General features: G+C 36.2%; 1 protein-coding gene across 2 annotated transcripts; it reads left to right on the top strand.

Annotated features, from left to right (window-relative positions):
* Nucleotides 1–813: 813 nt before the first annotated feature.
* On the top strand, nucleotides 814–14,102 carry LOC117630672 (kinesin-like protein KIN-14B). Of its 2 annotated transcripts, none has more exons than XM_034363374.1 (23): nucleotides 814–1,211; nucleotides 1,517–1,640; nucleotides 1,951–2,037; nucleotides 2,253–2,423; nucleotides 2,554–2,660; nucleotides 3,170–3,301; nucleotides 3,417–3,595; nucleotides 4,358–4,519; nucleotides 5,523–5,614; nucleotides 5,894–6,045; nucleotides 6,309–6,482; nucleotides 7,032–7,178; nucleotides 7,721–7,894; nucleotides 8,525–8,596; nucleotides 9,202–9,257; nucleotides 9,372–9,594; nucleotides 10,337–10,528; nucleotides 10,664–10,855; nucleotides 11,182–11,532; nucleotides 11,906–12,004; nucleotides 12,667–12,807; nucleotides 12,925–13,083; nucleotides 13,424–14,102. In XM_034363374.1, exons 1-23 carry the CDS (start codon nucleotides 981–983, stop codon nucleotides 13,877–13,879), a joined length of 3,873 nt encoding a protein of 1,290 aa, XP_034219265.1. In that variant the 5' UTR covers nucleotides 814–980; the 3' UTR covers nucleotides 13,880–14,102. The 2 variants fall into 2 exon arrangements, with proteins under 2 accessions (XP_034219265.1, XP_034219266.1); XM_034363375.1 differs by having other exon boundaries at nucleotides 815–1,211; nucleotides 9,375–9,594.
* The last annotated feature ends 3,179 nt before the right edge of the window (nucleotides 14,103–17,281 follow it).

Genomic DNA, 17,281 nt, shown 5'->3' with positions numbered 1-17,281 from the left:
ATGGTGTGGGCCAAATACCACCAAGCCCCAAGTGTTCCATCATCATTACTGTTGGGTATAAAGAGCAAACGAGGACCAAAACAGCAAATTTTGAATTGAGCTGGGCGGGTCTTTCAAGCTAAATGACCCACCACCACACAAGTGAATTATGCAAATCCACTTGTTTTTGTTTTTTTGGTTTTTCATTCTTTTACTTTTTATCCCCAGTAAAATAAAATAAAATGTACCATTTAAATTTTTAAAAAGGGTTTTTAATTGTAATCGTCCTTCAATTTATACTCGAGTGTCCTTCAATTGTGTTACTCGTGACAATTTGGTCACTCAATCAATTTTGTCGTTAAAATAAATAGATAATTTTATTGATTATTTATACATAGAATTGACAGTTTTACTCCTTAAATTGATGATCATATTAATGGAAAGTACCGCTATAATACAAGTAGAGCCCATCCATACAAAGTGGTACATAATGTTACACACAAAGGTGGCATTTTCTCAATTAAAACCCCAAAGAATTTAACATTTTAGGATCAAATATTCGAAGACTCGGGCTAGAAACTAACAGTTGGCGAGGAAGTTCTGAACAATCCGCACGCACAGTCACGTGCGCTGCCTTATCTAAAAACTGCAAGTCTACAATCGAAGGCAAACCCCATCTGAGAGCGAGGTGTGAAGTAATAACGAGCGCAAAAATTTTGTGACTCAAAAAGCCGAGAAGTGTTCCCCCAAAATGTCCAAACGACGTCGTTCCCAGCCCAACCACAAGGCAGTAAAGTACAGATATGCATACCAGTGTCTTCACTCCATTTATATATCCCAAAAGCAAAACATTTAAAGAAAATGGCTGAAATTAGATGATCCCTATTCTCTAGGTCCACAGAGCCCAAGCCAGAACCACTGAGAAGCAATTTTTGGCTTCTTTTGGGGTTTTGAATTTTGGGTTTTCAAATTTTGGGGCTACGTTTGTGGGGGAGACGGCAATGGCGGAGCAGAGGAACAACAATAGGTGGAACTGGGAGGTCAGTGGCTTTGAACCGAGGAAGTTGTCTTCTTCGTCGTCGACGGCTTCGAGCTTCGACCATGACGATTACAAGCCTGGTGCGCCTTTAGTTCGGAGGTACTCGATCTCTGCTGCCTCGGCTTTGGCTCAGTCCGAGTTCTCCAACCACTCTGTGACTTCTAAGCTCCAGAAACTCAAGGACCAAGTTAAGGTAATGCGATGTTTGATTTTGGTTTTGGTAGTTAGGGTATGAGGCTGTGATTAATGGAGTTTTGAGCTGAATCAGTGTTAAAGTCCGTGGTTTGTGGTTCAAGAGTGTGTGTTGTTGGAAATGCATTTTGAAATTATGATAATTTGGCTTGGAGAATGTGAACGCTTTTTGCATAATGTGAGAGATTGTATTAGTGAGAATAAGTGGTTGCATCTGTTCTGGAGCCTTTTGAAGTTATTTTACTGTTTTTATGTGAAGATTATGTTGGGTTTAGGAGGTCTGCTACAACATTTCTTTTTGGACAGCTTGCTAGAGAAGATTACTTGGAGTTGAGACAAGAAGCAAGTGAGTTGCACGAGTACTCTAATGCCAAACTCGAAAGAGTTACACGTTATCTTGGTGTTCTTGCCAATAAAACCCGAAAGCTAGGTAAGAGATCTGGTTATGCTGTTTCATTGTGCGTTTGTCGGTTTAATGGATTTCTGAAGTGGGTGGTATGGGACTTTTGTCTAAATTCAAGATGAGTGATATTTTTTGACATGGGTACAAGGTTTGATGTTACATTGCAACAAAATAAAACTACTTTTTTCTTTTTCTTTTGTGATGTATTTGCACTTTGAGATTAGTTAGTTCAAGAAAATTTAATGTCCTTCACCCCAGCGTAACTTTTTGTAAGTTTTTTTTTTATGTTCTGGGTTATCTTAATGGATTTGAAAACTTGTCTACATAAAAATGCCAGATCAATTTGCCCTTGAAACTGAGGCTAGAATTTCTCCGCTGATCAATGAGAAGAGAAGGTTGTTCAATGACTTATTGACAGCCAAAGGTACTCATCTTCTGTGAGTTTTCTCCTTTTGGGACTCTCTCTCTCTCTCTCTCTCTCTCTCTCTCTCTCTCTCACACGCAGTCACTCATACCCATAAAAAAAAGGCATGCCACACATAAGCACTTTTAAATTTAATTTTCAAGGTTGTTGAGGTATTTAATTGATCTTACAAAAGTTCAATGGGGTTTTATTTTCTAACTAGCCTTTAATTCCAGGAAACATAAAGATATATTGTCGTGCAAGACCATTATTTGAGGATGAAGGTTCCTCAATTGTTGAATATCCTGATGACTACAACATCCGTGTAAATACTGGTGATGATGCCTTGTCCAACCCCAAGAAGGATTTCGAACTTGACAGAGTTTATGGACCTCATGTTGGACAAGGTGAGCATAACTTTCTTAGTTCATTGTTTTCACCTTCCTATTGTGGTTGTGCTAGGTGAAATATTAAACATATTCTCCTATTTTAAAGTTGTCTTTGGCTAAAACATCTTTTACTTTTTTTGTTTGTCAGCTGAACTTTTCCGTGATGTTCAACCTTTGGTGCAATCAGCATTGGATGGATATAATGTTTCTATATTTGCATATGGACAAACCAACTCAGGAAAGACACACACAATGGTTGCTCTCTTTTCCCCTTTTCCTCCCTCTGCATTTGTTTGTGTGTGTCTTTGCTGGAATGTGTTTCTGATGCATATAAATTTGTACTTGTATGCTGACTTCTATTCCTCTAGCCAGTTCAGGGCCTTGTAACTTGATATTTTCTATTACAAATTTGTAAAATGAATTGATTAAAAATTCTACGTTGATGTATTAGGGACTTTAAAAAATAAATGAGAAGTGATTCTTCACTATTAGATTTGAACCTTAAAGCGTGGTGGGCTTTTCATTGTTTGTTACATTCCTTTTTGTAATCTGGATAATTCTTTCCACTGGTTTACCACAAAATGAACAATGGAATTCAATGTACTAGAGCATGAATTTAAATTGCCACAATGAGTGGTGTGCCTTTTACTGTTTTTGGTACAGTAAGAGATTTAGTGGCAGTTGTTTCATTTTATTTATTATGCAACTAGTTTCAAGTTGTGCACGAGTTTCATGATATTTGGCCTTCTGTAACCTTTTTTCAGGAAGGATCTAGCCATGATCGTGGTTTATATGCTCGTTCTTTCGAGGAACTATTTGATTTGGCCAACTCTGATTCAACTTCTACGTCGAGATTTAAATTCTCTGTTACAGTTTTTGAGCTCTACAATGAACAGGTACTTATTTTTTGATAGTAAATTGTCATGATTTCTGGTTTATGTTTGTCTGAATGGCTTTTGAGCAAGGAATCCTCATGATGGTTTGATGTGGATCCCTTCCATGCTCTTGTAGATAAGGGATTTACTCCCAGAATCAGGAGATGCTCTACCAAAGATTCGCATGGGATCACCGGAGTCCTTTGTAGAACTTGTGCAGGAGAAAGTTGATAACCCACTGGACTTCTCTAAAGTATTAAAAGATGCATTTCAGAGCCGGGGAAATGATCCATCAAAGTTCAACGTTTCTCATTTGTATGTTCCAAATTTTGTAGGCTCATTATATGTCTGTTATAGTGTAAGGTCGTACTTTTAGTAACATAGTTTAAAGTACTATGGTAAGCTTGACCTTTCTCTTAGAAAAAGTCCCGTCAGATCACTGAATGAGAAGACCATGCTTAAACTGTAAAATATTTATTTATTTAATTTTATGATCCTCAATTTGTTCTCAACTTTTCTATCGCATCACTTCTGTGCGTTCACTTGATTCAGGAGAAAGTGGTCATTATCACTTGTACACCTTTTTCTGGAAAAAGGATCTATTTGAGCACACTAAAAGTTTTGTTCCTTTTGATAGAAAAGATAGTCTTTAGTTAATTGATCTTAACAACTTGAACTAGTTTGTTCACTTTCATCTACTAAAATACATTTAATTGCTACATAGTTAAAATAAATTTATTGCTGACATCTTTGATCTGCTGTTGACTTGGTGGAATATTGTCTGACATTTTACCAACTTGGTTGAAGCTACAATCAAGTGGCCTATTACAGGGTTTCTTTTTTACTTACCGGGTGTAGTCTCCAAACTTGACAAACGGCCACTGTTGCACTGTCCAGTTTTTAGGAGTGAAAACAGTTGAAGAAAGGGAATATAACTGTACCATTAAGGAAAACTAGAAAAGAAGTTCAGTATATGCAGTCATCCATTTTTTTTAATTTTTTATGTATGCTTGTCTATGTGTTACAACTGGTCGTTTATTAATTTATCTAAAATAGATTCTTGTTCACTATTGTCAGGATCATCACGATACATATATATTATAACAATTTGATCACTGGAGAAAACACATACAGCAAGCTTTCTCTAGTTGACTTGGCTGGAAGTGAAGGTTTAATTGCTGAAGATGACAGCAGTGAGCGTGTGACAGACTTGCTGCATGTGATGAAATCACTTTCAGCGTATGTTTGGATGACTTATCTCATTTTTCTGATATTGAAAAGTTTTGGTTTCTAGCCCTTCAGGTTGCCTATAATTTTAAGGATGGTTCACATTGGTCTTAAACTTTTGAACAATATACGGTTTTCATTTTGCATGATCTTGATACCATAGTATGGCATTTCAAATCTATTTTCTTAGCATGTGATCACCAATGTTGAACGGATACAAATTTGGGATACTAGAGACGATACGAATATCTCCAAAAATTAGGATACATATACAACGGTTAAAATAATATATATGGGAAAAGGGAATGTTTGTCTGATTGTCTGGCAAATTGTGAATCTAGACCCTTGATCAAATTGAATTTTGTCAGAATCTGTGGTACAGATTCACAGTATCGAAACATAAGCATTTTTTTGGCAAGAGAACATTAATCTTCTATAGGTATAATATGTATTATTTCTTCTCTTTAATCAGAAACGTTGAAAACCTATCCCCCTTTCTCATTTTGTTGAACCACAAAAGAGAAGAGACTTATGTGGCCGGTTAAAATTAGTTTTTGAACAGTAGACCCCTTTTATAAAATTTCAGGAGGACCCATTTTGTATCCTGACCATGTCTTTTCCTTAACAACCGCATATCCTTGTTTTATCTGAAAGTTAAATGTGCCCAAAAGACACATACTCCAAATGCTGTACCTGATATGTATGCGGCCGTATCCGTATTGAATACTCCATATGGCCAAATTTGAAGGATCTGTGCAACATAGGTGTTCACATTACTAAAAGGATGGTTAATAAATAAATAAGTGATTTTCCGCTGGTCCCAACAGTACATCAGCTTTTCTTTTCCAACCCGTACTGAATTTTTGCATGGTGGCTGCTTATATCGATCTGTTATCTTTTATTTTTGCATAGATTGGTGAAGCAATGACATCATCATGTGTGAATATTGTACCTTTTGAATTTACTCCTGCCATCATGTACTGAAATGTTAGTGCAATTGATGTTGTGCATGTAGGTTGGGAGATGTTTTGTCTTCCTTGACTTCCAAAAAGGATGCTATTCCTTATGAAAATTCAATGCTTACAAAAGTACTCGCAGACTCGCTAGGTATTCAGTTCTCCTTATTGTTTATGTTAGTACTGATTTAGCTGTGTAATTGTACCATGAAGCGAAAATAAAGAATGAGAAGTAGTGTATAATGCTTTTTATGGTTGTATGTGTTGGTAACTGGTCAATGGTTACTTGTGTCAGATTGATCATGGTGTCCGTTACCCTCTGTTCCACTGTATCATTGACTGGCATTATCATTTGGGTTTTTTTTTCAGTTGATTTATATTAATTGTCTTTCATCACTCTTTGATTTCTTATTGAAAAAAACTTCTGTAGGTGGAAGCTCAAAAACTCTGATGATTGTTAATGTCGTTCCAAATTCTGCGAATTTGTCGGAGACACTATTATCTCTCAACTTCTCTTCTAGAGCTCGAAATGCTGTTCTAGGCCTTGGGAATCGAGATACCATAAAGAAATGGAGAGATATTGTAAGTTCTCTCTCTCCCCCCCTCTTTCTATATATACTATAAATATTTTGCTTTGGAGTCACACGAGCACATCGAAGCAAGTAAATTGCATCGAAATGATATACATTTGATTAATACTGGATATACTAACTTGACCATAAAAAAAGTATGGAGCCCCTAATAAATAACTTCTTACCTTCCGAATTTGTTCTGTTTAAGACACAGTTATGAGCAAAGTTATGAATTCATTTCTTCTGAATTTTTATTTGTGATGGTTCTTGTAGGCAAATGATGCACGTAAGGAGTTGTATGAAAAGGAAAAAGAAAGTCAGGATTTGAAACAAGAGGTTTTGGGACTTAAACATTCACTCAAGGATGCAAATGATCAATGTGTCCTACTCTTCAATGAAGTCCAGAAAGCGTGGAAAGTTTCTTATACGTTACAGTCAGATTTAAAGGTTTTATAACTTCCTGAATTTGCTACAGTTTTCCAATTGACTTGCATGCTAGTGAAAGTCAGAAAAATTTCTTCCCAAATAATTGTTTGGACATGTTCTTGATATAAGCCAATTTTAATGTGTTTTCCTTTATTGTTCAAACTGTTAATTACTAGATTTGAATGTACAATACAATTAAGGAATTTCTCCAGAGTTGCCTCTCTAGTCATCTAGTTTAATGATTTTCAGTTTTATCATAAAATTTTCTTGTAAACTATATGCTAGCTTTCTTGATCTATCTATTTTCACATTCCAATTTTCTAGTTTGTCACAATGTTTGGCAATTTTCATCTTATATCTGGGGAATGCATTTGTAGTTTGTATTCTAAATTGGTTTTTGGTAATGTTTGACATTTTTCACTTTATCACCGGGGAATGTATTTGTGGCTTTTCTGTATTTTAAATTGGTGTTTGGCGCTGTCTTGTCTACTTGTGTGATTCAACACTGATCATGTAGTTTCTTCTAGTAAGCAGGTTGCTAAACTGGTTTAATATTCTCATTTTATGCAGTCAGAGAATATTATGCTTGCAGATAAGCAAAAGATAGAAAGGGAACAAAATGCGCAGCTCAGAAATCAAGTAGCTCAACTGTTACAGTTGGAGCAAGATCAAAAAGTGCAGATAGAACAACGAGATTCTACAATTCAGGCCTTGCAGGTTGGTCATGTGTCTGTTTAGTCTTCCTCATTTATATTTTGAGCGTTCAATATTTATTTTGAAATGTTCAGGAACTCCCGTAGAAAACCTGTTCAATGTTATTGTTGTGTTACATTCATATTTTAAGTGTAACCTACGCTACATACTTGGGATGGGTGTTTCACTATAATATGATTGAATCATTTGGAGTTTATTTGGGTCAGCAGTTGGTCTTTTGCAGCATGGTTATTTTTGACACTGTTCCATAATTAACTCAGCCCATGATATTATATATTTTTTTTTTGGGCAGGTAGCCCCTGATATTATTTGAATATCAATGTTTTCAACTGTTGCTTAATGTGGTTCTTCATTAAAGTAACTATGGCACATATTCATTTGTCAATGTCTAGAGGTTTCAGTTTTGTTGCATTATTAAAGAGTTGAATTATGATGGACGTATGCTAATGTATGAAAGTTTCATATTTATGTTTCCTAAAAAATAAATTTACTTTGCAATAGTGTTGCACCATATGGTGTTCTCTAACTTTAATTGTCTCATTCAGGCCAAAATGAAAAGCATTGAATCCAGACTCAGTGAAGCCCAACATTCCAGTGAAGATCAGTCAGCATTAGGCTCATATCTATCAAATGCCAAGGCAATTGGGGATGGCATGGATTCTCCACCAGTTACTAAGAAATTGGAAGAGGAGCTTAAAAAACGTGATGCATTAATAGAGGTGTGCTATTCTACCATAAACGTGATGCATTAATGATCATGAATCATTATTGCATGACCTCATATTTGTATCCTTGAACATCTTATTGATGCTATTTGTAGCCTGTATCAATATTCATTTCCCATGCAAACTAGAAGTTCACGAGCCTAAGTAGAGACTTGAACCTTTCAAGACATTAAATATTGACATTTAGAATTAAACTCACAATGGCAATCCATTAAATCTGTAAAAATAAGAAAGCTATATACCCAAAATGACCTAGCTAACAAATCTGCTAATGTCATGAAAAGTGCCACATGAATAGTAATCATGCTACATTACCGTTAACAGTGCTCAGTAGTCTGAAGACCATTAGACTGCAAAAACTAGAATGAAGTACCAAAGGCTCCTGTTTTGGTCTCCTTGGGACCAAAAAGTTGCGTTATGAGGAGTCTCTTCCACAATGACTTGGTATCCTCTACCAAGTCATTGTTTGTGTGTGCCACATGAAAAGATCATCTATTTAAATCTATATTTCAAATCTCAATCGATATGCTCCTTTATATATAGTTATATTTCGTTCTAAAAGCTCTCCCTCTCCCTCTCTCTCTCTCTCTCTCTCTCTCTCTCTCTCTCTCTCTCTCTCAACAGAGGTTACATGAAGAAAATGAGAAGTTATTTGATAGGTTGACAGAGAAAGCATCTTTGGCTGGATCACCAAAGGTAATTTCTATTTGTCTCATTTTAGATGTGGTTGTGTGCTTTCATGCTATAGATGTATCTTTGTGCAGTTGATTATTTTTTAAGCATTTCAAGTATCTGCTACAGTCTTTTGGTTTTATTCATTTTCTTGTGGCATCTTTTGTGCTTATTGTTGCATTCATTGCTTTTCTTGATTCAGTAATTCATGGAAATCTGAGGAATGCAGTTGTTAGATGTAATTCTGGGTGTTTATTGTAATAAAACACTTGAAGATTCTGGGCTGAAAGTGTTTTCAGTTAGCAATCTGACTCTATGGTAGCTGTTTCATTTATTCGTATGATATTGATGGTTCTGTTTTGTAATGCCATTTGGACCGACTGAAAAAAGTTTAGGAGAAATTTAAAATTCTATGAAAAAGTTAGAGTTTGCAGAATTCTGTTGTCCTATTCGAATCCATTGTTAGATAATAAGCTGCTTCCTTATTTAATTTCATGTGATCATGTAAACTATGTTCACAATTTTTTGTCTCATTTATGAAATTTAAGCAATTCTACTTCTGTGATTTGTTTAGGGTATTGCTCCATACTTCTAATATGTGTTTGTGTGTGTGTGTGTTGTATATTTAGCTGTCAAGTCCATTATCCAAGGGGCCACTAAATGTGCAGTCTCGGGACCTTGTGAGGTAAGACTTTTGGCGACACTTTGTGGTTAATGTAATTTTTGTCTTATCTTTCTCTATTCAAAAGCCCTTATTTCCTAAAAGAATTATTAAACTTTATTTTTTAATACCATAAAGCAGGAATGATAGTAAGGGGCATTCGATGGATGTTGTTCCTTCATCACCGGCACTTGCTGCAGACAAGACTGAGGGTACAGTTGCTTTAGTGAAATCAGGTGCGGATAAAGTGAAAACAACCCCTGCAGGAGAATATCTTACGTCTGCCTTGAATGACTTTGATCCTGAACAACATGACAGCCTTGCTGCCATTTCAGATGGAGCAAATAAGCTTTTGATGCTGGTACGCGTGGTTTTTTTTATTTTTCTTTTCATTTGTGTTTGTAATCATACTGACATAAGATGGTGTTGTCATGCATTTCTTATTTTGAAGTGAGTATTAAAACTTCAGTTTCAACATTTCACCTTTAGTTGATGTTGAAAATGTCATACTAACTGAGGCTTTTTTTCTTGATTAATTTTTTTTTTTTTTTGGGGGGGTGGTGAGCTTTACATAGAGGAGCTTGTTAAATTATTGATTCATAAGTATATATAATAAAAAAGATTCTTGTAAACCATTCTATATATTATCTGATCTCTTATCACCCTTCTCACTTTCCTCTCCTTGTTCTTTCTATTTCTTTAACTGAAAACAAAAACATTACTGCACGATACCTAGGATCATAAAAATTAAACAACTTTTTACTTGGCTTGACTTAGCTTGTATGGTGGATCATGATGTCAGAATGGTAATGCTTTATTAGTCTTTCAGGTTTCATTTGAGCACATAATCTTTCTTTTGGTCGGAACATGTTAATGGTTGATGATAATTATTCTGCAGCTAAAGCTTAAGATGTGATGATATGTGTTCACTTGTCTAGTATGGATTTTCTGCTATTTGGCTAGTATTTTACCTATTGGTCTTTCTATATACAGAAGTTTCAACAGTTTGTCAATAACAGGAACTTGTACACCTAAGGCAAATCCTGAGTAATTTGTATCTTAGAAGTGGAAATTCCAAAAGTAACTGTATTTACAAATTACAGGTTCTGGCTGCAGTAATCAAAGCAGGGGCTTCTAGGGAGCATGAAATACTTGCTGAAATAAGAGATGCTGTTTTCTCCTTTGTTCGTAAAATGGAACCACAGAGGGTAATGGACACCATGCTTGTATCCCGTGTTAGAATTTTGTATATTAGATCTTTGCTTGCTAGATCACCGGAGCTGCAGTCCATCAAGGTAATGAAAGTTATGAAACAATAGAGACCTTACCATTCTATTTGTATGCTCTCTCTTTTTCCTGGGGGGTTGGGGTCAAGAAATGTGATGTCAAATGCATATTATTTAATGCTGTTTCCGTCTTATTATTTATAGGTTTCTCCCGTTGAGAATTTTCTGGAGAAGGCTAATACTGGACGTAGTAGAAGTTCCAGCCGAGGTAACAGCCCTGGAAGATCTCCCGTGCACTATGTTGATGAGCATATCCAAGGCTTCAGAGTGAATCTAAAGCCAGAAAAGAAGTCCAAGTTTTCATCAGTTGTATCAAAGATACGCGGTCTTGATCAGGTTGCTGCCATCTTTATGCTCTGTATCTCTGTCTCTCTCTCTCTCTTGCTCCTGTCTGTTGATATAAACAAGAAAGAAAGGATAAATAGAAAAGAGAATCCCAATACACATGCAGAAGGCTAGCTATTCTTCCGCCAATTTTCTGTTTTAATGGAGAAGTCTGGAAGTCAGATGTATTCTCTTTACTTTTCTTGTACCTATCTTTCTCATTCTTCTGTTTTTGGGTGCTTCTTCACTATCACTACTTAGTTTAAACATTTTCTGCTAGAATTCTCTTTTGTTGCAAATGGTTTATATGATGTGGCCCTAAGCACTCAAATGTACAGGATACTCCACGGCAGCAGGTAACTGCTGGAAAGCTTAGAGAAATAAATGAGGAGGCTAAAAGTTTTGCAATTGGAAACAAAGCTCTTGCTGCTCTCTTTGTTCATACACCAGCTGGTGAGCTGCAGCGCCAACTTAGGTCCTGGCTTGCAGAAAATTTTGACTTTCTCTCTGTTCTTGGAGATGATGCATCAGGAGGGACAACTGGTCAGTTGGAGCTTCTTTCAACTGCAATCATGGATGGTTGGATGGCTGGACTTGGTGCTGCAGTGCCTCCTAATACAGATGCTCTTGGTCAACTTCTATCTGAGTATTCAAAGCGGGTCTATAGTTCTCAATTGCAGCACCTGAAGGTATGTCTGGATCTTGGGTTAGTCTCCTATTTTAAATAGTTGGCTTAATATTTCTTTCAACCCCTTTAAAATGGTTGAGGGCCTAAGGACTTATTTACATTAACCTGGGAAATCTCCATTGTTTTTAATGGTGGTCCATATACCCGGGCTTTTCTATTGTTTTCGGTAGCATCTCTGTTGTATTTATGTCCATTAGCACATTTGTGGTTTACTTGCTAAATTTGGTGCAAGACGTGCATGATTTTCCTTCAAATATGAGATGCCATATAATTGTTATTTATTTATTATGTAATTGAGATGCCTGCCTACTTGTTCTGTGCATCTCTATCAATGAATTATTGGTTTTTGTTGATTTCCCCCCTCCATATTCCAGGATATTGCTGGTACGTTGGCATCAGAAGGGGCGGAAGATGCAGCACAGGTTGCAAAATTGCGATCAGCTCTCGAATCTGTTGATCACAAAAGGAGAAAGGTAATGTTTTTTATTGATATTTGTGCACATCTTAGAAAGTATATATTTTGCATATTTCATGTACATTTTTTTTGGGTCTGAAATCTATCATGCACTTCATAAATGCAAACTTGCGTGTTCAACAGAAAAGAAGAAGAAATCCTTGTAACAAAAAGGATGTAATCCTTGGGATATTCAAGTTTTTACCTTAGTTTTTGTTCCGTTTCTCTAATTTTAAAAGGTTGGAAATTCATGATGCCAATCAATGCTTGGGTCAGACAGGGAACATTCCTTTTTCCTCCTTGCTCAGGAAGTTATTTTGCCTGTACTTTATTTTTCCTTTTCATTTTAAACCTGTTTGTTTTCTATGGTTGTCCTCTTGTTTAATGACATCTCAAATTTATGTTTCTAAAAGATCACGCATAGAATCTCTCGTCTGAAGGAGGTTTCTTGATATCTAGGTCTGTCAACTGAATAAATAGATTTAAAAATAAAAGGTATATCAGAGTTCCTATGTTTGACAAGTTATTCAATAAACCATCCACTGGCATGCAAGTCAAAATTCTTTTCTTTTTATGTTTCCATTTCCTGTGGTGACAAACACGTTGGCTGAAATGATCCTTGTTTCTATCATCTTCTTGGACCAATTGTTGGATATTATGCTAATTTCTTGGTTTCATCAGATTTTGCAACAAATAAGAAGTGACGTAGCCTTATTGACATTGCAAGATGGTGGTCCACCTATTCAAAATCCTTCTACTGCAGCTGAAGATGCACGATTAGCATCTCTCATTTCCCTTGATGGCATAGTGAAACAAGTCAAGGTTTACCTCTTTGCACCTTTTTATTTTATTTTATTTTATTTTTTCCAGGTGATACCTGATGCTTGGGCTATTGGTAATTTGAGAAACTAGAAAATGTAATACATTTTTCTTGTACAGGATATAGTGAGACAATCCTCTATGAGCACCTTGAGCAAGAGTAAGAAGAAGCAAATGCTTGCATCTCTGGATGAACTTGCTGAACGGATGCCTTCCCTTCTTGACATTGATCATCCATGTGCGCAAAGGCAAATTGCTGATGCTCGTCATGTGATCCAGGTATCTATGAAATGCTTAACACTTACTCTTGTCAGACTTATGTTACCAGACTGAATTTGAACACATTCAGTCAAAAAGTTAACCTGATCAATGGTCCAACATTGTCCGGAAACCTAAGCATCTTATGTTGCCAGACAATCTGGTTAGAAGATATTTCCCTGCAGATACACACACACATGCTATTTTTTTCTTTTCAACACAGGTTGCTTCTTGTAAAATTGATGGGTAACTGTATAAAATTGGTTTTTAAGTTTGCTTTTGGTGCATTAGTGCTTTTTCCTGACAATGCAGTTTATTGTTAATCTCTTACTTCACCCCCTGAATCATCTCTATGTTTCAGTCTATTCCCGAAGAAGATGATCACCTTCAAGAGCAATCTCATGCTCTCAAACCATCTACAGATTTAGGGTTCGGTACTGAAACTGACGTGGCACAGTGGAATGTCCTGCAGTTCAATACAGGCGCTACGACGCCATTTATCATCAAGTGCGGAGCAAACTCTAATTCAGAACTAGTCATTAAAGCAGATGCCAAGATTCAAGAACCTAAAGGGGGTGAGGTTGTGAGGGTTGTCCCAAGGCCATCTGTTCTGGAAAGCATGAGCTTGGAGGAGATGAAACATGTATTCTCCCAACTCCCTGAAGCTCTAAGCTTGCTTGCCTTGGCAAGGACTGCAGATGGAACACGAGCTCGTTATTCTAGGTTATACAGGACTTTAGCCATGAAAGTGCCGTCGTTGAGGGATTTAGTCGGCGAACTTGAAAAGGGGGGTGTCCTAAAAGATGTGAGGTCATAAAGTGCAGAAATCTGTCAAGCTTCATGATTTGCCTTGCTTTTCTGATGTATTATAAGATTATTTCATTTTGGGTTGTTCAATATTTGTTGAGCTGTGAATCTGTGATACTCCACGCATCATCTACACGTACTCATGCATGCACAGTGATACCCATCACTGGCATATAGCAATCTCTCTGTATTTTTGCATCCTCTTTATTATGAAAAGTTTTTAAATTTCTGTCTTTGTTCATCCCTAACAGCCCTGCAGTTGCCGTAGTTTTTATTTTAAGACGACGCTTTCTGGTAGAATAGTGATGCAACAATACTCATGCTAAGAGCAACTCTAGCGGCAAGCCCAGCCAGAGGCTGGGGGGAGAGAAAAAAAAAAAAAAAAAAAAACCCAGTTCCAGCGAGGAGTCTAAGTCCGGGTTGAGAGTGGGATCCACGAAGTCAGGCTGGGTTGATGTCATTGCTGATGTCAGGCTGGTGTCAACCCTCTCATTTTAATTTTTTTTTTGCCATGTGGCGTCATCTGGGCTCTCTGATCGGATTTTTTCCTCCAATCCAATGACAGTCAATTTTTTTGCAATAAAATACTGAAAAAAATTCGGAAATTTTTTTTTAAAATACCCAAAAATTAATGAATTTTTTTCCTATAAATACTAGCCAATTTTTTTAAAAATTTATATGAAATTTGAAATTGAAAATTTTATCCGATTATGAGATATGAATAGTATTGACACGTAGGAACCCGAAAATCTTATCCGAAAATATTATCCAAATTAATTATTGAGATAAAAAAAATTTGTGAAAAAAAAAAAATAGTAATTGCCCTTTGCTATGGCAACGGGTGGAAACACAAAATACAATTTGCAAGGGCAACCACTATTCAAGTGAATAGTAGCTGCCCTAGCTCCACCCTTGCTATGGCTAAGGGCAAATGGGTGGAATTGCTCTAATAGAGAAACAAATCAATTGGCGGACAGTTTGGCTAAGAAAGGACATGCCACTTTGAAAACTTGTATCTGGTTCAGGAATTTTCTATCAGAAATTTTACACATTGTATTTGGATTTGTGTAGTTCAAAAATCCAAGGGGCTCCTTGTAATCATGTTTTGGTTTGAAAAAGAGGAAACTTATTTTAAATAATTTAATTTTTGTGTGGGTGGAACCCAATATGTCCACTACTTTTTTCTTATTATTTTCGTTTAAAAAAAAAGTAAATTTTGAACATGAATTTTGAAAAGAAATAATAAGAAACATTAATTTTTGTGTGTCACCACCAGATGTGATCAATGGATGACTTAGAAATTCCAATCCAATATCAATTTCATGAAATTTGAACATGATCTATGAATGACTGAGAAATTCCAATCCAATATCAATTTCGTAAACATGATCAATGGATGATCTAGAAATTTCAATGCAATGATCAATGGATGATGCAATCTCATTGCCAAGGTACAAATTTCTAGTCTCTATTCTTCGCTTACATTCCTTGGCTAGCTATTTATTTTTAGAAGGCTTAAATATCAAAATGGTCCTTGTGTTTTACTTCATCGGCCAATTTAGCTTGTGCTATCAATTTGGCCAATTTAGTCATTGTATTTGCATATTTTAGCAAATGTGGTCCTTTTTGTCAAAATTTTGTTGAAATTGAAGAAAAAAATATTTAAATTGATTAGAGATATTCAAATTCAAATAATAATAAAAACTTAATTATTAAAAGCCATTTTCTTGCATTCTGTTGCAAAGAAAGTTATTGAGTCAATCATATTTTCTTGCTGCAATCATCTTCCTTCTCCCCACTAACACACAATGTGTACTTTTTGGGCTTGAAGTGGGTGTAGTGAGAGTTGCTATGAATTTAGGAGGTGGTTGAGGTCTGAGCATGAAATTGGGGGAGGAAAATGTTACGATTGATTCAATAACTTTCTTTGCTACAGAATGTAAGAACATGGCTTTTAATAATTACGTTTTTATTATTATTTGAATTTGAATTTGAATATTTCTAATCAATTTAAATATTTTTTCATCGTTTAAAAAAAAATAATAGAAAGGATCATATTTGCTAACATACACAAACACATGGACAATATTATTTCACGTTCATTCATTTCAATGAAACACCTCTATGCCTTTAGAATCCAAATTCCAAAATCTTTTTTATCATCATCATTTGAATTAACTTATGAGTTTGTTTCGGGTCACACAATCAAAAGTTGATTCTGATGACGAGGATGGAAGAAGATTTTGGTAACCATTTGAGTTCTCTATATAGGGCAGACATATTTTCCATTGAAATAAATGAACATTTATGTACTTCAAGACTTTCATCTCTAGGACAAGAGTAGAAAACATTCATTTCAACCCAAAAAAAGAGTATAAAAGATTAATTTAAAAGCGTAGGCTGCTAAAAAACAATAGCATAAGGTGTTGGGCTTGAGGTAATTGATAGGTTTAGGCCCAATTGCTTGGGGTTGAAGCTAGGAATGGACAGAAGGTTAAGGTAAAAGCCCACTATATATATAAAATGTAAATAAATTATTAATTATATTCAAGCCGGTCTGGTTCGCCCCGGTCCAATTTTTTGATACAAGGAATCGAAACCAGAACTAGCTAGAACCAGTCCAATTTGGTTGTTGACTTTTTGGTCAACTCAGTTTTTTTCGTTGCCGTTCTGCTCGGTTTTTCAGTTTGTCGGTTTGAATGCCCACCTTTACTAATCTCACCAAAGAGTCGGCTTAGATATTCTTTGCCCTAATGATTTTGGTAAGGGTATATGATTGGAAAGAGGAGATGAGTTCCTTGACCTTTGCCACGTAAGCGTCACCTAGTTGACCACCAGTTGTGAGTCGCTATTAATGTTGATGTGTGCAACAGTGAGCTCATTTGCCAATCGGAGCCCAAACAAAGGGGCCTCGTAGTCTGCTTCGTTGTTAGAAACTTGGAAATGGAATTAAATGGTCTATTCTACCTTAGCTCCGCCTGACGAGATCAAGACCAGGCAAACTCTTCAGGGTTGTTGATTTGATGCACCGTCAACATACAAGACCCATCGTGGCTGCGCCAAGGTAGCAGTGGTGATATCCATTGTGGTTAGTAGTGGGGCGGGCGCCGGGTCAGTCTTGGTTTCTTGCTACTCACTTATGAATGTCGACAGGGTAAATTCTGAGATGAAGTCGGCAATAGCTTGGGTTTTTATGGTCATCTGTGGTTGATATTTAATATTGAATTCACCTAGCTCAATAGTTGATGAGTTGACATGGCATTTTTGGCTTTCGCAAGACATGTTTGAGTGGATGGTCGATCAAAATGACAATAAAATGTGTTTGAAAGTAGGGCCTCAATTTTCTAGCTGAAACCATTAAGGCCAGTGCTAAGCATCGAGCTAAGGGCTAAGGCGGGTCTTCTACTCTAGC

This window comes from Prunus dulcis, chromosome 6, assembly GCF_902201215.1.
Source record: "Prunus dulcis chromosome 6, ALMONDv2, whole genome shotgun sequence".
In the NCBI taxonomy this organism is placed as follows: Eukaryota; Viridiplantae; Streptophyta; class Magnoliopsida; order Rosales; family Rosaceae; genus Prunus; species Prunus dulcis.
Note: the sequence above shows the minus strand (reverse complement) of the source record. Positions and strands in the feature narration are given on the sequence as shown.